The sequence below is a fragment of the Notothenia coriiceps genome, unplaced genomic scaffold (genome assembly GCF_000735185.1).
Source record: "Notothenia coriiceps isolate Sejong01 unplaced genomic scaffold, NC01 NC01_scaffold00037244, whole genome shotgun sequence".
In the NCBI taxonomy this organism is placed as follows: domain Eukaryota; kingdom Metazoa; phylum Chordata; class Actinopteri; order Perciformes; family Nototheniidae; genus Notothenia; species Notothenia coriiceps.
Window position 1 is genome coordinate 13,651,035 of NW_011369945.1, and position 21,583 is coordinate 13,672,617.

General features: G+C 42.2%; 2 protein-coding genes across 3 annotated transcripts in view; one reads left to right on the top strand and one right to left on the bottom strand.

The window, feature by feature from the left end:
• akap12b (A kinase (PRKA) anchor protein 12b) overlaps nucleotides 1-11,692 on the top strand; it is a 40,018-nt gene extending 28,326 nt beyond the window's left edge. Inside the window, exons 1-3 of one of the 2 annotated variants that reach the window (XM_010793633.1) lie at nucleotides 336-605; nucleotides 4,059-8,108; nucleotides 9,495-11,692. In XM_010793633.1, coding sequence (XP_010791935.1) covers nucleotides 581-605; nucleotides 4,059-8,104 — 4,071 coding nt within the window. In that variant the 5' untranslated portion in view covers nucleotides 336-580 and the 3' untranslated portion in view covers nucleotides 8,105-8,108; nucleotides 9,495-11,692. Of the gene's footprint in view, nucleotides 1-335; nucleotides 606-4,058; nucleotides 8,109-9,494 lie in introns of those variants that run through there. The other variant, XM_010793632.1, reaches the window with a different exon arrangement.
• Nucleotides 11,693-12,152: 460 nt separating this feature from the next.
• Nucleotides 12,153-19,859, bottom strand: zbtb2b (zinc finger and BTB domain containing 2b). The gene is made up of 3 exons (XM_010793634.1): nucleotides 19,537-19,859; nucleotides 16,779-16,959; nucleotides 12,153-16,289 (listed from the first exon to the last, which is right to left on the bottom strand). The coding sequence occupies exons 2-3, from the start codon at nucleotides 16,949-16,951 to the stop codon at nucleotides 14,870-14,872; spliced, it is 1,593 nt and encodes a 530-aa protein (XP_010791936.1). The 5' UTR covers nucleotides 16,952-16,959; nucleotides 19,537-19,859; the 3' UTR covers nucleotides 12,153-14,869.
• Between the last annotated feature and the right edge of the window lie 1,724 nt (nucleotides 19,860-21,583).

Below are 21,583 nucleotides of genomic sequence, written 5' to 3' on the forward strand. Positions count from 1 at the left end.
CACACACACACTTTATTTCCAAATAAACAATGCATGAGGAATTAAAGGAGTGGGAGGGGGGGGGGTTATATGTAGCTTACAACTGTACAATAGTTCCTGTTTTTTGTTTAGGGATGAGTGCCAAATGCTTCCTTGAAAGATCACATGATGAGCTCCAGTCATCCCGGCTGGACGTTGGAAGTCTGAGGGAGGATGAGTGGTGAAAAAGGAGGGGGAGGGATAGGGGGAACACATGGAGGAGGGGGTCTCATTCAGAACAGCTGAAGAAAGGAGAGGGAGGTGGCAGGAAGACGGAGGGAGGGGTGGTCCTAACATGACATGTGTGTCAGTCTGTTAAAATGTGTGTAGAGCCCTCTCTTCTGTTCATACTGGCTGAGAAGAGCTGGGAGAGAGAGACACAACTTCTGCACTCAGGCTGAGTTTACCAGAGAGGACGGAGCCAACAAGCAAATCTTATTTTACTGAGTGAGCACAGAAGTAAAGGAACACTTAATTACTTTATACGCTTTTTCAAAATATACTTCTATCCCCTTATTTTTTTATTAACTTTTTTGAAGAAAGACATTTTGGATTTTTATAAATGCTGGGAACAATAACTTTAACAGGTAAGATCAATTACTTGTTGATTACTTATTTGAGGGTTTTGTTTTGTACTGTTCTCAAAGATGTGGCTGTTTTACTGTGAGGTACTAATGTGATTTGTTAAAAAGCATTTTTGAGGATTTGTCTAAAACCCAAAGTAGGGGTTTCTTCTTAGATAGCTGAAGGCATTGTTGTTCTGAGGGTGTGGTTAGTTAGCATTGTGGTTCGTAGATGTCTCGGCTTTGTGGGTGATGGTTTTGCTTTGGTTTCTGCAGAGCCTCGTCAAGTTATATGATGTTTAAATGCTGTAAAATTCTTGTTTATAAGTAAAAAGTATATTTTAGCGTCCATCATTCTTTCATTTATCACCTGTAGATTTACAATGCAAACAAGGAAACATCCCCCCTTTTAATCCCCTTTACAGTAGCCCTCTAGTTAAATCCTGTTGATCGACTATTCAGGCCTTTGCCAACTGCTGAGTGCCCTGATCTCTGAAGTGTACTTCTCCTACCACTGCCAAACTTCTTGGTGGGAAAATAATTTCACACCGGGACAGCTGGCAGCAGAAATATATGAAGATGCATTTAGAAAACTTTTTCAAACCCTGCTTTAAGCTCACTTCTCTGTCGGAGCCAGCCCCCTGTGTTCCTTCATGTGAAGCATTTCATTAGATTAGAGTGGGATCCTAATTCCCAGTAGGTTTATTGAGCTTAGCCGCAGAGGTTATGGAGGGAGGAGAAAGGGGCGTATGAAATTAATTGCTTGCCAGAACCAATTCGTCTTTAGTTCATAACTGGGAGTTATGGCTCAAACAAAGCCGGTCTAAAATATGTTTTGCTCTGTGGTTACCTCAAGGCTTTTGCACGTAAATGCAATATGGAATATATAGATATTTAGTTTCTGTATTTTGCTGTTGGTTATTCACATCACACTGTCTTGATGTTAATGGAAAAGTGGTGCCACAGTGGGTGTTGTTAGTGCTGTGGATGTGTCGGGTCCCCCGGAGCTTTGGAGACACTTTGACCACACCTTTGATAGAGAGGGGACGCTCGTAGGGCGACTGTTGGGGGAGGGTGTGGTGGTGTCTCTGTGCCCTCATTTTAACTGACTTCTTTTGTTTACTGGCCCCGTGCTCCAGACAGTGCAAGGATTTGCATATATTTGGCAAAGTTTGCAAATAATGGCTTAAAGAATAGCGGCATTCAGTTTCCCAACTGCCCCCCCCCCCCCCCCTTTTCAAACACACAAACACATACTAGGGCTGGAACAACCACAACAGAAACGTTATCTGATCTCCCTGGACACTGGTGTAGATTTACTACAATAATAATCTGTTTTGGCTGCGGGATTGACATTTAATATGAGAGCATCATTTTACCTCATGCTCTCACTCTCACATATAAACAAAGCTTGTCTCCAGCAGAGAGAAGCATTTGCACTATGAATATGTGTGTCTCAGATATGTAACACCCTCTAAAGTGTGTGGGCTCCGGCCCCAGGGCAGACCCCCTTCCCCCTCAAGGCCGTCCCTTCGTCAAAGTCTCACATTCTTTCTGGTACAGTCTGTATTCAAAACAGCCACCCCCCCGACACACATTAACCAAATCAATCTAAGGACGGTAACAGTTGTGTGCCTGTAAAAGACAAAAAGTTGAGCTGGAAAACAAAGATCAAAAAGAAGGGAGAGATGCCAGTAGTCTGTTAAATCAACATGGGTCCTGTTTTATTGTCCTTCCTACACACATACCGCCTATAGTTGCACCTTACTGCACAAAAACCTGGTGAATATATGCCTTTGAGATTAATTAATGTTTACTCAGGTTTGAACACCTCTATGTTTTTATATGGTTTGTGGATTTGGTTTTACTGGCTTGTTTAACAGCCATGTGATTTAAATGATCTCCAAGTGTGTTTTAAACAACATGTATGTGAGAGCTGCCATGTGACACAGTTGTATTTATAGAAGTCACTCAGGCCTTTCTTTATTCGTCTTTACACCATATTGAGAAAGTCAGCAAAGTTCCCCCAAGCTGCAGTGTGTCTTTATAATAGAAAAGTTGACCACCCCCCTTCCTTTATTTTCAGAGGCCAGAGAGGGTTAGAAGGCTATTGTGTTTGCATTGTGTGTGCCTTGGATGGGGGTGGGTCCCCATCCATCCTGTGGTGGAATTTGGGTCAAGGAGATTGGTCGTTTTTAAGGAGGGTTTGTGATGGAGGACTGTATTGTCTGGGTTTGAATCCTACATGGGCACAGTCCAGACATTTCAACCCAAAACGATTAAACATTGTGAACGTACCCTGTCATTTAAATTCAGATTATGTTTAGAGCATCCTAGTTTATTTTTGACAAAATCAGCATAGCTCACATTCCTCTGTTGTCAAATGCAAAGATACTTATACCATTAGTTTATAAAAGCACTTTATTTGATCATACATGCTAATTGTAAAGTGATGCAGTGTTTTGTGAGCTTTTTACATAGTTTTGTCAAATAGTAGTTATAGTCTATTTTGAAGCTAAAATATTCAAGGAATGCAGTACTACTGAGGCAAACTTCATGCCTATAATTTAGGAAAGTATGTGGACAGATATGGGCACATATTTGTACATGTTTGTGGGAGACAAGAAATTAGATTCATCTTTCACAGAATTATTTACAAACTTGATCCAATGTTGATATCAAAATGAAAATAGTGTATCAAACACCTTGTGTCTTTTTACAATTTCCTTCCAATTTTGTGAAAGGTATTTCCCACAATATGTGATTTTAGTGAGTACTCACTTTCCCAGTGTGTGTAATCAGGTAAGCTGATAGCTAGGCATTACAAGTCCTGGGAAGTTGTTTTTAGAGTCCAGAGGTAGAAGAAGGAAAGCTTCAAACACTGGCAGTTCCCCCCCCCCCCCGCCTCCCTCTGTCAAAACACAGGCAGTTATACACTGTGTGTATGTTTTGCATGTGTGTGTTTGTCTCTTATCAAATCTGACATGTGTCTTATTAGTTTAACAACCAAGGAACTACTCAGAATAATGAAACACGTAGTTAACCTAATGCACTGTTGCAAGATTGTGGGTCGGCGAACATAATAATCCACACATTTCACTTAGTTCAACATTTCTTTCTCTGGGGATTAATTACATTTTTTTAAGGTCTTTTTAAGGTGTTTTTACATACCACAGGTTTAGTTGGGCCAAATTGCAATCTAATTGCAAATAAATAGTCATATGCTTGATAAAATCTACTCAGGAGTCATGATCTCAGAGAATACTTTCTTAAAATGGTCTCTGATTAAATTCAGATGAGATATCCTCTTGTTTTGTGTTAATGCCATACAGAATTTAATTCACAACAGATTGATGTCCTAATCATCACTCAAATATGTTTAATTGCATGTTGCACAGAGGGAGCTGTAGAGATGTTAATCAAACTAAAGTCATGAAACTGATCTTAACTAAAGTTCCTTATTTCTTGTAATTTCAGTTGGCCAGCCGGATGGTGTGGTCCAGAAGGAGGAGGCTCCTGAGACCATGGACACCATTCAGGGAGAAGTGGCTCCTCAAGTGAACGGCGAGAAAGTGGAGAAAGAGTCTCCCGATGCCAATGACATCTCTGCTGTTGAGGAGAAAGCAGCGGAGGAGAAACCTGGTGATGCCAATGAAGTCGGCTTCAAGAAGATCTTCCGCTTTGTGGGCTTTAAGTTCACACTGAAGAAGGACAAGAGTGAGGACAAGGATCCTGTGAAGCTTCTCACAGTCAAAGATAAGGAAGAGGAGGTGAGTGGGACCGATGAACCTACAAAGGAGCAGGAAGAGGAGAAGAGCCCCACCGAAGAAAAGGAGGCTGATACAGATGTATCTACTGCCGAGGCGGAGGTCATTAAAGATGATAAAGCTGAATCTAGCGATGCCCCAGCTGAGGGCACTGCCGCTGAAGCTACTGATGAAGCAGTCAAGGAGGGAGCAGCTGAGAAGGAAGGCGAGATCACTCTGTCCCCCTTCAGGAAGCTCTTTAGTACAGGACTCTTCTCTAACCTGAGAAAGAAAGCCAGTGTCAAGAAGACGAAAGAGGAGGAAGACAAGGAGCCAGCTGTTGAGGAGGAGGCAACAAAGACAGAAGAAACGACTGATGTTGTGGAGGAAAAAGAAGAGAAAGATGAGGCGAAGCAAGAAACTAATGAGGAGGCACCAGCAGCTCCAGAGGAAGAGAAAACAGAGACGTCCCCAGAGGCCACAGATGAAACTAATGCTGCTGAAACTACTGATGACACCAAACAAGAAGAGGAAAAGGCTGAAGCAGAGGTGACTTCTGAGGCTGAGCTGCTGTCATCACAGGAGAAGGTGAAATCCCAGGGAAGCCCCCTGAAGAAGCTTTTCACCGGAGCTGGCTTGAAGAAGCTCTCAACTAAGAAACAGAGGGCCAAGAGGGAAGCTGAGAAGAAGCTCACTGAGTCTGGGGAGCAGGCAGGTGAGCAGCTTCAATCCTCCACTGAGTCAGGAGAGGCCCCAAAGACTGACAGTGGGCCCACATCCCCCGAAGAGTCTGTGGAGGTGACACCGATTGAATCCAGCCAAGAGACTGACGGCGAAGTTGCCTCCGATGGAGAGAAGAAAAAAGATGGTATCATCGCCTGGTCCTCATTCAAGAAACTAGTGACACCCAAGAAGCTTGTAAAAAGGTCTTCTGAAAGCGATGATGAAGCCACAGGTGAGAAACCAGCAAAGTCAGCCACCCTGTCCTCTTCTGAGAGTGCCCCGTTAGCAGATACAAGTGTTGAAGAGGAGGCTCAGGAGGATAAGCCGACTGAGGAAGAGCCAAAAACCGAAAACACTGAGAAGCTGGTCAGCAGCACGGAGGAGCCGAAAAGGAAAATGGACACCTCTGTCTCCTGGGAGGCCCTAATGTGTATGGGTGGACCCAAGAAGAGGACAAGGAAGACCTCTGATTCTGACGATGAGGAGACCAAGGTTGAAGAGGAACCTGCAGCAGAGGCAGCGGTAGAAGGGGAGGAGCAGGAGGTAGAAGCTGAGCCTGCCATTGTCACTTCCCAAAACTCCGAAAGTGATGGTGAAGTTGCTTCTTCCCCTGAACCTTCATGCCCCGCCACTGAGAGAGAGTCCACCTGGGACACACTGAAGCGCATGGTTATGCCAAAGAATAAGGCCAAAGTTGAGGAGAAGCCAGAGGAGGCTGCGGAACAAGTCCTGTCAGACAGTGAAGCGCCAAAAGACGAGTCATCTTTCTCGTTGAGGAAGCTCTTCCCTGGACGCAGGAAGAAGAAGGCTGAAAAACAGGCCTCCACTGAACAGGGTGAGGAGGACTCTGACACCCCAGCTGTGGTTCCCCTCTCAGATTATGAAGACCAAGTTGAAGCTGAACAGGAAGCACAAGAAGAGGAAGCTCCAGCAGAACCTACTGAGGTCCAGATTAAAGTAACCGCTGAAGATAGATCCGCTGAAGATAGATCCCCTTCATGGATCGCAGCCGCCGTCGAGGAAGGTGATGACAAACACGATCAGCTGAGTGACATACCAGAGGAGGCTGAGAACGCTGCCACGCCTAAATCTGTTGACACTGACATCGCAGAGGATGAAGACAAGGAGCCATCCCCTAAACCCCCCAGGAGTACTGGGCGCAGACTCTCCACGGCTGAGGTAATGCCTTTCGCTCCAGCTCCATCTGCGGAAACCACTCCTGTTCCTCGGGGTCCCAACGCAGAAAGTGCCGTAGTGGTTTCGGAGGGCATTAATGCTCAAGTTACCGAAATTCCACCCCAGGTAGATGTGACTGTTGAAGATGTACCAACTGAGGAAGCTTCTGAGAAAACTGAGTATGAACCACCAACTCAGAAGGTTGAGACCAGCACATGTACTATCCTGCGGCCACACGCTTGTGACGAGGCCATGGCTATCTGCACTGGCCTAGGAACCAAGGAGATCGCCAAAGTGGCTATGGAGAAACCAGCAATGCCCATTGCAGAGTGTGTGGCCGTGATCCATGATAGTGTAAGCACAGAGATGACAGTGATGCAGAAGCCACCAAGTGCAGAAGAAGCCATTCATTCAGAAGATGCCGTGCTCATTGCCCAAGTGCACCAAGTAGAGGCTACCGAGCTCGAGCCTGCGGTTGAAAGTGATTCGTCAGACCTTCAGGCGGCCAGTGTGAGCCTGGAACCAGGGCTGGATCAGGTTGGAATTGTCAGTGTTCAGGAGTCTGAAATCATCACGCCTGCTTCATTGACCGAGAACTCTCCTAAAGCTTTTGTGGTGGATCCCATTACACCAACATTTGAAACAGCTGTTTGCACCCAGAGCGTAGCAGTCACTGAGCCAACTGTGGAGACCAAGGAAATCAAATTGAATGTGGAGCAGCTTGCTGCCACTGAAGAAAACATTGGAAAAGAGGTAATTCAGAGTGTGACTAAAGAGGTTGCTGCTACCATTTGTGAAAGAGCAGAGACCAGCATCACAGAGGAGACCGAGCCAGCCACCCATCTCATCGTACCAAGTGAGGAGGTTGTTATTGCCGAAACACTGGTGCTTGTGGCCCCAGCCAATGAAGACGCATCAGAAATTGAAAATGCACCTGAGACAGTCGTGGAAAAGGTGGAGGAAATCATCGAGCAGACCAGCGAAATTGAAGCTCAGAGTATGGTCATTGCCCATAATGTCATTCAGGATGCCGTGGATAAAGTTTCAGAAGACAAGCCTGAATCCGAAGATTCCGACACCCCAGCACCAGCCAAGGCCATCGCAACAACAGAGGAAGAGATTGAGATATCAACCGAGGGCCCTGTTATTACAGAAACCCCTGTTGCTGTTGAGTGCAAAGCCCCAAAGTCACCCAAGCTGCTTCATGTTGCCATGGAGGTCATTGACACAACCATCGTAGAAGTTACAGGGAGCCTTGATGCCTCTGTAGAAGAGAACAAACCAGAAGAAGAGTTGAAGAAAGATGTGGAGGTAAAAGTAGGTGAAGAAACGATCGTATTGGAAGAAGTGGTTGAGATAAAGTCAGAGAGTCAGACGGAGGTGGAGCTTGAAGAGGTCAAAGAAGAACAGAGCAAAGAAGAAGCAGAGGTTAAGGAAGCAGAGGTCGAAGAGAAAGCTGAGGAAGTGGAACCACGACCAGAGGAAGAAAAGTCAGATTCCCCTTCAGAAGAGAACAAAGAGAACGTGCTTGAGATTCACATGCCAGTCCAAGTCGTTCTGCAGACGGCTCAGGTGTTCGAGGAACCATCGGTGGAAGAAGAGGCCGCGGTGGAGTTTGACAGCAACGGCCCTGTGGCTGAAGACACCAACGTAAAACCAAAGAAAGCTACAAAAGAAAACCAACTCTCAACGCTGTCAGAAGAACCCCAGGTGCCAGCTGCAGCAGAGGTTTCCACTCCCAGCCAGGACACAGAGGCAGAGGCACCGGGAGCACCGTCGGGGAAGTGTGCGGAGGTGATGGCGCAGGTGATGGAGGTGATCGAGGAGGCTGTGAAGGAGATCGAGCCTGTGTCCACAGAGATCACAGCAGCATCATGAGCAGGTGAGACCGATCTTACAACAGTGATATTACATTCGAATGACAACTGTTATTTATTTAGGGTTCCTATTGAAATCCTATAATTGCGATGAGGAACTTAAATAAGTGGTGAATTGTAATTACTGTCTATACATTATTATTTTACAGATGTAAGCGGCTTGAAAATGCTCTTTTAAGTGCTTGAAAAAAATATTGAACTTGAGTAAAACAAATAATAGTAATGAATAAATTGGAGCTAAGAACAAATTAAAGTAAATGAAAATGGGCAATGAGTTAACAAACAGTAAAGAAAGAAAAAAAGGTAGTTATTTTTTCTAATTCCTTTGTTGGCCTATCAAGCAATCTTCTCATAGTGGCTTTTTTTTAAACATCAATGGGCCCTACTTTTATTAGGGAGTAGGGGAGGGGGTTTGCCCACTGACCAGATGAAAAAGCTTTTGTTCGGGGTATGAGTAACCAGGGGACCTTTGATATCAAAGCAGGAATGCCGCCGTTGACCCCTTCTTTGTAGGCTGGGGTCTTAAAAGGAAGCGGTGTGTGAGGGGCAGATGAACTTGTGCTGAAAGACTGATTATGATTCCTCCGCTCCCTCCTCCTGGTTTCCTCATATAACAGGCTCAGTATGGAGTCAAGAAACCATGTCGGAGCATGCATTTGTTAGTTTCAATTACAAAGCCTCAAAGGGCTCAAGCTGTTGTTGTTTCAGTTGTTTTGCTTAAATTATCTGGATGTGTAATAACGTTTTAGTGTCACTAATGTAATCTGATCTCACCAATGTGGAGGAGGGCTAAACCGGGCGTCCTTCACTCTAATATTTATTAGGCAGTCAGCAGCTTTGCAGCAGAGGAAAGGCTGGATAAAACGGGGAGAAAAAAGAGCTTGATGTGTTACAGCAGTGTGATCACAACACTTAATGTTTACCGATTCATATAAATAAACCGTGAAGCAAAAAAAAAGGGAAAAGCTAAAAAGAGGGCTAAATCATTTTGCAGGGAACTCAAAAATATTATGCAGTAATGATATATATGTACAGTTTATAAATTACTTTTCATGGCATATATTATTTATCGACGCAGCCGAATATAGCAGTCCATCCCATGAAAAATGAACACATAGGTGGTGAACATATTAGGTTACAAAAAAGGCTTGAACATCCTGAATCACTATATGATGTTTCCATCCATACCTCTCACCACCTCTGTGCTCTAATATATGGATTATATAACCATTAAATTAAGCTTTTAAAGGATATTCTGGTCCTGCAACCTAGCATACCAACGGATAAAGATATTTATTAATGTGATGTCAATCTCAGATGGTTTATTCTCAAAAGCGAAAGATCAAGTATTTGCTTATTCCTAATATCATGTTTTTGTTCCTCCATTACAGCTGGAGATACATTATTGATGCCTGGGAGACACACTGTCTGGACCAGGAAGTGAGTGATGAGGGAGCGAGAGAGAAAGAGAGAGAGAATGAAAGAGGCTGGGACCGGGCTCCTCCCATCCCGCCCAGAGAGACTGAGTGACTGAGCAACAGCTCCGCCATTCTCTCCACCTCCCAACCAACTGTACTCCAACCCCATCCTGCAGCCCAGTCACCGCTAAACGTGACGTCCCACCGCCATATCCTCACCCTTCACCCGCTCTCATACACACGCACACTAAAGCATGTCCTGGCTTGTCATCAATGTGATGTGTGTTCAGTGACTTTCCATTGCCCTTGCTGCATAAGACAAGAGTCTGCAACCTGGTCGAGTGTGTATCTGTTCATATGTGTGTTTGTATGTGTATAGTACGGAGAGTAGGCTGGTGTCAGAAGGTGATGAGATGGAGGATTATTAACTTGTATATTGTATTTATATCTTGAATATTCTTTCATTCACCCCTATTTTTTTTGTCTGAATATTGTTACCTTGTTGTTTTTAAAATACCCAAATGATACTGTGATACATCAGGTATTTGTTTGAGCAACATTATGATGAAGGGGTAGTGAATAGAAACATCTATAAAGTATAATTTCCCCAAATAAATGTGACTGCCTATAAGTAGCTGATGCATCACAGGTTTTAATGGTCATATTTTTTCAATAATGATTTCAGTAGCAGAATAGCTAAACCATGGTACAAGTGTGATTCCACTGACAGTAAGTGATAACAGAGAGTTTTCAAACATTCTCTTGTCGCAATGTGTTCTCACTCTGCACCCAACAAAATACTTAATAAGCTTCATGTAGATAAGACCAACAATCACTGCCTGATTTACTGTGAAAAATACATTGTTACACATTGTTTTATGTAATAATACAATAAAATACTATTATAACACCCTCATGTGATCATGTGGCAGAGATATATGTGGTTAACAGTGACATGCAGAGAGATTAAAAATACTTTTTTTTTACACTGTCACACTGCATTGACGTGTTAGAAACACAAATATATCACAATATTTTAAGGCCATGTTTCTGTGGTTATGTGTGACATACTGTATGTAATATTTGTAAAGTTTAACACCTTCCTTACTACACTATATTTATACTTCTTTATGAAAAGACAGTATGTTGATGCCCTCTGTTGCCTACAGAAAGTAGCGCACCCTTTAGTCCTCTGTCATTTGTTTCACTTTGGCTTAAACAATGTTTTAACAGAATGATAAAAGTCTTAAAAAAAACATGTTCTTTAATCAGCATGATGGCTCAGGCATAGGTTGGGGATTTAGAGGCACGGACACTGACTGCATGGTACCAGAAGTGAAAATAAAATCTCCTTTAAAAGCCAAATTGAGTTAGGCTCAATCAGGGAGTCATGGACTTTCCATTGCTCACAGGATAAGACATCAGTTGCATCCAATTAAAATCCTAAAGCATCTAAGGAGCTGCTATTGCTAGTTACTCATCAAACCTAAGTCACATGGTCATGCTTTCTTGTGCTTTGGCAAAGTGAGACGATTAGGGTAAAGGATGATGAGGAAACTCCTTGGTTCCAGTTTGACCACCAAAGCAAGGGTTGCACTGGTATTTGTTTATGTGTTACCAAATTGGCAAACTTGCACTGTGTCAATCCTTCAAACATCATGAGAATGAACATTCTTCTATAATCCACTGATACAAATTTGACACGAGCAGCTCTAGACGCTCACGTTTCACTCAGCTTTATGACCAAACAAGAGAAAGATCAGGAAGTATGAGCCCTTGTTAGGTCACCACTTCCCTTTATTTTGACTCTAGAGGGTGTGCCACGTCCATACTTGCTTTATGTAAAATAAATGATAAGAGAAATCACAATGTGAGCTTACGCCTTTTGCTATTGTTGCATAATGTAAAGCATTTAGTTGGGCCACGTGCCCACTCTAGTCCTCCCCTGCTTTTTGTAACACTTAACTGTGAACCTGTTAACATTTGTACAGATTGTATTGTATACTTATTGTATGTACTTAAAAATCATATTGTTGTTATATTAACCTGCAGGCATTTAGCTTAATATTCATGTAGCATGGTCTTACTGGTCTTTTATATTTCCCAAGCTGTTAATAGTGAGGATACAGAAACTTGTCTATATTTCATTCAATAAAGGTAGAGAAAATGTATTGAGTGATTGTGCTTTTATTCATCCCTGGTTCTTTATCACATAATATGCCAATGAATTACCACTGGTGCAAAGACAGAAGAAGTCTGACCAATCCCTACCAAACCCAATACAGCATTTCTAAGCAGCATACAAAACATTGAATTTATGCGTTATTTTATTTATTATTAGGCAGATATGAGTAACTGTATTTGCCAATGATAACCTCTTTGAGCCATACGACTATGAACAGACCCTATTATAAATCACGTGTAATGATTTATAAAGCACATCCTCATTGCAGCAGGGATATTTGTTAGATTAGACACTTGAATGTCCGTTTTACTTCTCATTAGTGTACTATCGAACAAATTGTTTGAATACTAATTTACTATAAATGGATGGACAAAAAGAATAGTGATTATCTCTTGAAGCGGATGAGTTGGGGTAAAGATGAGGACAATGATGAAGACCCACAATGATTAAAAAAAAGACATGTTTTTATTGTTCATTCTTCATTCAAGAAAACAAAACATGACAATTGTTTATACAGAAAATACCTCACATCCCTGAGAACACAGACTGATCACAGTACATGTCAGTTGGCCATCGGGGAGCACGGATATGGGTTTGAAATAATAGTTTGGACAGAAACCACAATGTCAAACTCGTCATCTTCCTGAGACACGGAGATGTTTAACACACAAACCATTACATTACAAGACTGGTGTGGCAGGAGAACAGAAGGGTTTAAACCTTTCAAAAAGCTGTGCATATGTATGTGTTTCAATTCAACTCTGATAAATTAATGTCAGTAGTACAGCGTTCAGTTGCCTCAACAAAACAAGCTTGAATAAAAGAAACAAACAAGAATCCTTTTTATTGGTCAACACTAAACACTTAAGAATAAATTCACAGACATTTGAGGGTTTCTTTTATGGTAAGGACTAATGAAACATGGCAAATATGGTCATATATTTGGCCAACAAATCACAAAAACATTTGTGAAGACATTACTTCAAATTGGACAGCCTCACTAAACCTGAGTAGACCAATAAGACAAACAGCTCCACCTAGCTGACCGCCGGGCTATCACAGCAGCTCCTGCTATTCAATACCTAATATAGTTGGATTTTTTATTGAAAATAACTAATTGAAAATGGGCTTCATCCCCCACTGTCACAAGCTGAATCCAATTGGCATAAAAGAAAAAAACTGAATATGAAACATACTAGGGATGGGCATATTTCTACATTTAAAATACCTTCTACATGTATGATTGAGCTTCTCCATGGCACAATAAATAACTTTATATTATAAGTCTTCTGAATTGTTAATTTGGTCTCTAGGATAAGTAGCTCTCGTGACAGCTCTCTGGCAGTAAGATTAGGAAGAGGAATGCCAGACTAAGAAATGTTTTTTGGTTTTTGTAGCCTTAAGTGTTGCTTCGTTTTTTGCAGCAAAAAAGTAATTGCAATAACAATACAATGTAGAATTTATTTTTCATTTAAAGAAACAATAACAATAAAGGTTTTAACAAGTCTCCCTAAAATATTGTTCATCTTGATATGCAAAAAAACATAATCTCAGTATAAAGGGGTCTTTTGAATTATGTTCCTGAAAAACCTGAATTTCGCTTTTTGACTATGACATGTTTCATCGTGACAAATCACATTACTGGACATGTTTGTACAGATTTTATTATTTTCGAGTAATCAGTAGTTCCTGTTTGTTTATTATCCACAACAACAGATGGAGCACATAAACTCATCACAGTTCATCATGTTAATTTAAAAAAAAAAAATGTAATTAACACTTTTCTTCTGATTTCTTAAATTATAAAAATGTCAGACGGTAAGATTAAAACATTTCTCTTAGTACACAATGGTCAAGAAGCTTACCATTTGGCACAAATTTGGCAAGGGGGCGAGGCTTAAAACACAAAATAACATTTTTTATTCTAATGGATCTCTTTAAGAAGTTAAAACATACATGTATCATGCCCATCCTTAATACATACATTTTTGCTAAATGAAATGTAATCTGTAGTCTATGTAAAACTATATGTCTACTAATAGAAACCTTTGCAATATAAAGTAATCTTTGTAAATATAGCATTGTATAAAAGCATGTCAAACCAAAATGTAAGGACTTTAAGATTGAGGCAAATTATACGAAGACAAGATGTCAAATCTTTTAAAGGACAGCTTCCCATTAAGGTGTGTACATTTAGAAAAAGAATCAAAGTGGCTCAGCTGTAAACACAAGGAATGCTCTTACTTGTCGTTATCAATTTTCTGTGGCCAAACCCAAATTATGAAAAGCAATTGTGCTTTAATAAGATGTAAGGACATGGGAAACATAATCACACTTAGCACAGTGAACAAAACACAGATTAAAACAACTAAATGTTTGCAGAGAAGGATGCATACAATGGTCATAAATAAACATTTCACGTTATCAGTTTTTCTGGGCCATAAAGCCAACCAAAACATGAATGGAAGACACATTTTCTTTCCTGCATATCGGGCTTCTACTAAAAAAAAAGAGCACGGATTGTCTCAGGTCTGAATATGTTTTGTGCTTTAAGATAGACTTATAATTTATACCTGATCTGCAGAATAAGCCTCAAATGTATGACCATGAAGAAACAACTCTTCTGTGCAGCTCCAGAAGGTTCTTTAATTGCAACTCTTTCTCCTCAAAAAGCTAGCACAGAAAACCCCTCTCACAGCATGCCGTTTCCGGAACTGAGCTTCCTCTTCCTCTTGTACTCAACATCTGCGTGTGCAGCCTTACCACACCTTAAACTGTTAAGAACATTTCATTTGTAACAGCCTGACATATCAATGGATTATATCATTAACAATAAAATTATGAGAAGAAATAAAGTAACAATTAAAATCTCCCTCATTTGTGTTCAACTTAGCCTCGAGTCAAATGTTAATATTTACTTTTTACTCTAGAGAGGTCTGACTTCCAGAGCGCTAAAGGCAATGCACTTTTAGTCATATTTAGGGTAAAAAAACTCCAAAAATACTGTACCAAAACGAAAAGAAAAGAAAGGAAAAAGACAGTTTTAGTAGATTGAGAACCTCAAACATACATACCCTGACTAGCTTCACCTTTAGCTTACCTATTAACCATAATTTAGAAAGCAAACACACATGTTAAAAGGGACCAACACATAGCTTTGGCACTACTCTACGAGGATTTCCTCAGTCTTTATGGGTTCCAGTGGGGTGCCAGAGTTGGACAAATCCGAGCCTTCATCTTTGGAGAGCTCTTCGCGCTGCAGCAGCATCCCTGCGTCGGCGGCCCCCTGCAGCCCCACTAACCCCCCTTGAGTAAAGCACAAGTGTTTGATCACCTCGTTGGGACTGGAGAAGGTGGTCGCACAAATGTTACACTTGTAAGGCTTCGACGAGCCCATGAACATGGCCTCCATCTGGCTGCTGTCGTCGCCGGCAGCGCACAGCTCCATGCTCTGCCGGTCCACCATGGTGTAGGAGTCCACCCCCTGGTTCAGGCACACGTGGCGGGCCGCCTGGTTGGCCCGGCAGAAGCTCTTGCCACATGCGCTGCATTTAAAGGGCTTCCCCGTGTGGATGTACATGTGTTCGCGCCAGTGGCTCTTTTGAATAAACTTACGCCCGCAGGTGGAGCATTCGTACTTCCGCCGCTTCACTTCCCTGTCCAGGTCGGCGCTCTCCAGGTTGTCGATGTCTGCAATGTCTGACGGAGGCGGTGTGTCAGCCTGAGAGTTCATTCCCCCCACCCCCCAGCTGGAGGTGGACACCTCGGCCCGGGGAGAGTCTGAGTTGGTCCCTGAAACAGGCGTTTGCTCGCTGTCGCTGATCACCTCTACTGCTGTAGTGGCAGCCGATGCATTGAACCCCGACTTGCATCCCTTCAGGATCCCCTCTAACTCGAGCATGCTATTATTTCGGCTCATGGTGGGCGAGAGAGCGTTGCTGGGCTCGCACGGTGCCTGATGTGGAGTCTGGGTGTGTTGGAAGAGATGTTCTCTCAGCAGGCTCCTCTGGTTGAATCGACTCCGGCACAGATGACAGGAGTAATGCTTCCTGAAGGAGGAATTCCTCTTCATGATGCTGGGCTTTACATTGAGGATGGCACTGGCTGAGGAACCATCTGCACTTAGCAAGTCCATTCCCCCCTCCTGCAATGCAGGCTTGGTGCCACTGGTCGAGGCCTCCATGTCCTGGGATGAGGAATTAAGCTTGGACAGTAAGGAGTTTGCGAATGAAGTTGTGGCGGCTGGAATGGACGGAAACTTCCCCTCCGAGCTGAGCTGCTCCATGTCGAAGGGAGAAGAGAGCTGCCGTCGAGTGGGCATTCGAGCCGACAGCCCAACCTGCTGGTCTGATATCTGGATGCCGTAGAGGGAGGTGGACAGGTTGACGTTGTGCTGCTCAGAGTGTGAATACACAGACTGGCTGGCCTCCTGCAGTAGTGGGTAGGCATGCAGGAATCTGACCCCCTGCTCCAGGCGTGCAGGGTCTATCAGCTGGGGGGCTAGCTTGCCTGTGTACATCAGGTTGAGGAGGTAGCTGAAGATATCTGGCTGTATGTCCGCGGCCTTCAAGCGCACACAGTCACTGAAAGACAAAAAAAGTTACATTAAGCTAGTGACTAACGACAAGTGAGATCGTGGTAGTGATAGATATTAGAATCCATTATAAGAGGAGTGACTGATTATTTATTTTGATGAGATCAAATCTGCTGAAGTTACTGGTCAAAGTTTGTGAAAACTGGCATGTAAGTATGTCTGTTGTGCTCAGTTCATCAGTGATACTAGGGCAGCAGATACCATGTTTTGATCTTGATGCCCTTACAGACCCACCAATTTGTCCCCTCAATCTTTTCCAATGATCAAACAATGACATTATTGATGGGTCATCACACTCAACAGATTTAGATACAGTCCAGTGCTCAACTACAGAGAAAAAAAGTCTTTCAATGTTTGACCACATGAGGGGGCGTTATTTTGACCACGTATCTGAGTGTTTTGGCAGCAGAATTTGGAATGGGACAAAAAGTATAGTTTTAGTCATACAGTCTATGGTTTTAATACACTCCTGCTGTACCTGTCCTGATGAATGAAGAGCATTCTGAAGTAGTTTGAGAATGCAGCGAGGACAGCTTTGTGGGCCTTGAAGAAGACATCTCCGATAGCCACAGTGCAGTCGCACAGGAAGCCAAACTCCCTCTGAGCGTTAAGCTGCTGCAGCAGGATAAGACCATGGTTGGCCAACTCCATTCTTCAACCTGCACAAAAGGCACACAGAGACACACACAAGCAGCAATGAGTTTCCTGTCTGGAAGGAGCCCAGAGTTTATTGTGACCACAGAGTGTCAGGCTGACGGGGGTGATCTAACGACCTTGTAAAGGCCATCTCAAAACAACAGTGAAGAATCACTTTGTGACACTGGAGACCATTTGCCTAGCACTAATGTCAGAGAAAATAATGCTAATTAATTGCGTGGCTCAGCAAAACAAAAAAGGTCTTATTTGTTAATTGCATGTACAAGTGGGTCAGCACAATGGTAAATCAATGATAACCACAGTGTTTCTCGTAGAAAAAAGTAAGTAAACCAGCTGTGTACATCAGCAGAAAGGGTTCCATATTGACAATTTCAAGAATTCTCCCATAATTGGTCAATGTCTTTGGATGGTGGTATGGTCAGGACTAAGCATGAATGCTGATAACAAAATATTGTCCAATTTCTTTCTGTTATAGGTACCAGTGAAAAAAGGGTAAACCTTTTCTGTATGACCCCTTAATGTTCATCATTAAACCCACTTTCTAGCACCCACTTATCATTTAGAGACAACAAGTAGCTTTATTGTTACTAGAGCTCTCATCTCTGGTCAGAAATTGGAGGAAACACCCTTGGTTCAGATGGAGCCTCAACCGTCCCCAGACTTATCCTCAAGGGACATTTCAGAGCTATACATGTTCTGCTGACCAATGGGGTGGTAGTTGCTGACCCTAAAGGTCACTAGAGGACTACAAGGGCTTCAGGGCATCACATGATCAGGGTTATGGCTGTTGACACACATTCCTCAAGCCGAACTGGTTCTACCCCCCTCCCAGAGGAGAATGAAAACAGCCTGTGGGCAGGGCGATTCTCCTTCTCCAACACTTTCTCCACACCACCCAGCCTAAGGTATGAAGCTACGAAGACGCAAGATGATGGGTACAAAATCATCAGCCAATTGGCCTCAGATAAACTCTGCTTTTTCCCGGTTTGTTACAAAATTACTAGAAAAAGCCCCCTGCACATGTGTATTTCAGCAGAGAGGTCAGAGTGCAAAGATGTTGGCACTGCAGCGCTCCAGGAAAAGGCTCGGTTTCCGTATCTTTTGCAAGGGGATACAGCAACAGCATTCACCCAAGACGTAAAATACCCCTCAACCGAACTCGCCACACTTACAGATAACTTCAATATAAATACTGTTGTCTGTTTATTAGGTTGCCCTAGTTACAAATAAAGCTAATCAAAAAATCCTGCAATGATTTCTATGTTCTACTTACTGAGGGCGGTTTCTAATAATTTATTGACTTAATTTATCAGTGAGCCAACTAATGGAGGCTGACTTTTAATATATTTAATATATTTCACTGTTGAGTAAACATCTTACCGAAAACACTATAGTAGAATGTGTTTTTTACCATTTAAAAAAAGGTAATAAGCAGATCTAATTGATGGCATTCATTATAATGCAATTTGTTGTCAATAGGACTTGATATAACATTGTTTTGTTACGTATTCTTCTATCTCTGTCTTTGCATGCACCACAAAGCATATTCGTTGTATGTGTAAACCTACTTGGTAATAAAATGTATTCTGATTCTAATTCTGACCTGCACCTCAATACAATGCTGCCATTATTCCCATTAACTTAAAAAAAGATACATGCGTTTCCCCCATTAAATATATTTCTATAACAATCTCTGGTTTACATGAATTTCGTGTTAAAGCCACTTCGAAGCATCTATCTCTTCCCTGCATAGTTTGGATTATTTCCAAATGGTTTAGGATTGCATAAAACATGGGCTAGTGTATTTTAGGGTAGCTAAGGACTTTTATAGTAGTTTTATGTTTGATGATTGTCCCAGAAAGGCTTTTAGTTAGTTTAGTAGTGGTAGTAAAATTCGAGAAAACATGACTATGGTTTGCTTCAGCCTAAACCCTGCAACATTGTTGCTTTGCCTACAGATTTTTAAAAACGTATACAAATGGAGTATACATATATGTTTGATTGACATATACATTGATTAACAGTACAACTACTGATCTATTGATGATGTGAATTAAACTTGTATTCATACAATCCAGTTAGTTAGCCACAGCAACATGGGTTAATCAATACTAACTTGTTTGCAACAATAAAGCACCGCCCATGATGTGATGTAGACACGTGGAACAGTTACTTCCGTAGTGAAATTTGCTGTTATCCTGAAAATACACTGTTAAAATTGCCCGCGAGGAGAGCACGTCAGGAAGGTAAACACGCAACCGGAATAAAGCCGTTCAATAATGCGAACCATAAATAGCAGCTAAAGTACATAAAGCATTGAAACATACGAAACCAGCGCGCATAGACTCACTGCCTTGGGTCTATCTCGGTTGCTATTGCTAGCGCGAGAAAACGGACATGCACGCAACACACACACATGGGGGGGAAAGGGAGAGACGCAGGGGGATGGGGTTGGTCACGAATGCGTTTCTTTTAACTTCCCGTAACAAATACAGTTAACCGAAGCGCACACACGTAGCCAAATAAAGAAAAAATTGCAGTAAACGAAAGGGTGAGTGTGTAGCTACAAACAGTCGTACCTGCACTCTGCGTAAATCCGTGGAGTTTGCCGTGTCGCCGTTGTTTGTTTGTTACCGGGTCCGTCCTCTCTGGGCTCGCAGCGGCTTCTACTGTTCCTTGCAAACGCAGCATTCGTTGGCGGCGGAGAGGGTCGTCCGTCGCTGTTTTCCGGTTAGGGGTTTTACGTTACAATCACATGACTGGGTAAAAAACTGCCAAAAAAAACCCGTTGTAAAATCCGTTGAGTAAGGGGGCGGTTGAGTTAACGTTAATTTCCTGCTCTGTCTAACCGCCGTGGATCAACCCCCGCGAGCTTTTTGACAGCCGGTGAGTTTGAACATTAACAGAGTTACGCTGACTCACCGTATGGTAGTCTGCCTCTGCTGTTAACCGCACGATACACATTCAACCGAAGTGTGTGTATTGACCCTCACCCTCTGTCACTGAAATAACGCAATACAAATATTTTGCCCATAGTTGCTTCACATTTGCATCAGTTTTTTTTGGCAAAACCGACACCACGTTTACAAGATAACAAGAAAAATATTGGCATACAATATAACATGTATTTTGTATTTTATCATGCCAGTATCAAAGCATGGATGCAGTCTTGGTTACAAACATATATTCTCACAGTTTACCAAAATCCATTGACTTTTGCCACTTTTGACCTTACATAACTAATGAGTAATAATAACACACATTTTGATTATGAATATTACAAGGTTATTAAAAAAAAGAAAAAAATAGATGGTCCTTAACCAAAATGTCATTTAAATGACAAGCTTTATCAAAAAAAATGTGGCTCTGAACACATATTCCTCTTTTATGTATTTTTTATAATTATATTATTTTAGGTTTTTACCTCAAAGGCTAGTATAGGTGCAAAAACATTATTAACTGTATGATACAAGATATTAAATATAGGTTCCACCCTTGTTTGACCGTTCATACCAGACTGAAATTACTGGTTTAGTTAACTATAGTGTGTTGATTGTTTGGTCAGACCTTAACTGTAGTTCTTTAAAGAGGACCTATCATGCAAAATGCACTTTGTGATGTATTTAATACATAAATATGTGTGCGTTGGGGAACTCACGCAGCGTCAGAAAATAAAACCCTCTCTCTTTTCCTCCGTACCCAAATCTTTTAAAAACAGGGATACAAGGAGCGGATGCAGATTTGCTGCCGGTCTGACGTCAAATCGGCAGCGGACCCACAGAAAATTGCTATCAGAAACAAAGCCTGACATGTTTTGGACGTAATCTCGTCTTTGTTTACATTAGCAAGCCTCGCTCACACTCAGAGCTAACCTGTACTGTAAAAAAAGGAACTCACCTTGTGATAAACCCGCAAAAGAAAAAGCATTTGAGCTCCATACTGTTTCAGAAATAATATTCGATGTGGTTTAGAGCAGGATGGCGTTTTATCACAGCAGAATTTAACTTTATCTCCGTTAGAATTCTGAGCAGGCATTAGCTCCGCCGCCTCCTCTTTTTTTTTTTTTTTAAAGCTAAGGACCCAAAATCCGCGGTGAGCCGTTTAGTGGAGAAAGTGAATACTGCTGAATACACATACTTTACAGAGATGCTGTATGCCAAACCAATGTGATTGGAAAATTGCACAGTATTTTTCTATTTTAGTATACTTCAACAATGGAATTATGATCAGTGGAAATGGCCATGACATGTGACCTTTAACACTGTCTTTGCATGGGCTGATTCTGTGAGAACAGCACCATCTACAGGCTTGGCATATGTACTACAGCGTCTCCAGCGCTTTCGAATGGCAATGTCTGTGGCTGTCTCCTCCTGATTGGTGGAGTTGGACCAATAGCCGTAGGGCCACTTCTGTGACGTCATAGAAGTGTTCAAATCTGGATCAGTCTGTATCAGATCCGTTGCAGCCCCTTTTTAAGAGATTTGGGTATGGAGGAAAATAGAGAGGGTTGTGTTTTCTGACACTTGGTGAGTTCCCTGGAACACCGGGGACACATATTCATGTATAAAAGACGTACAAAAGTGCATTTTTTCATGATAGGTCACCTTTAAGCAAAAAACTTCACAG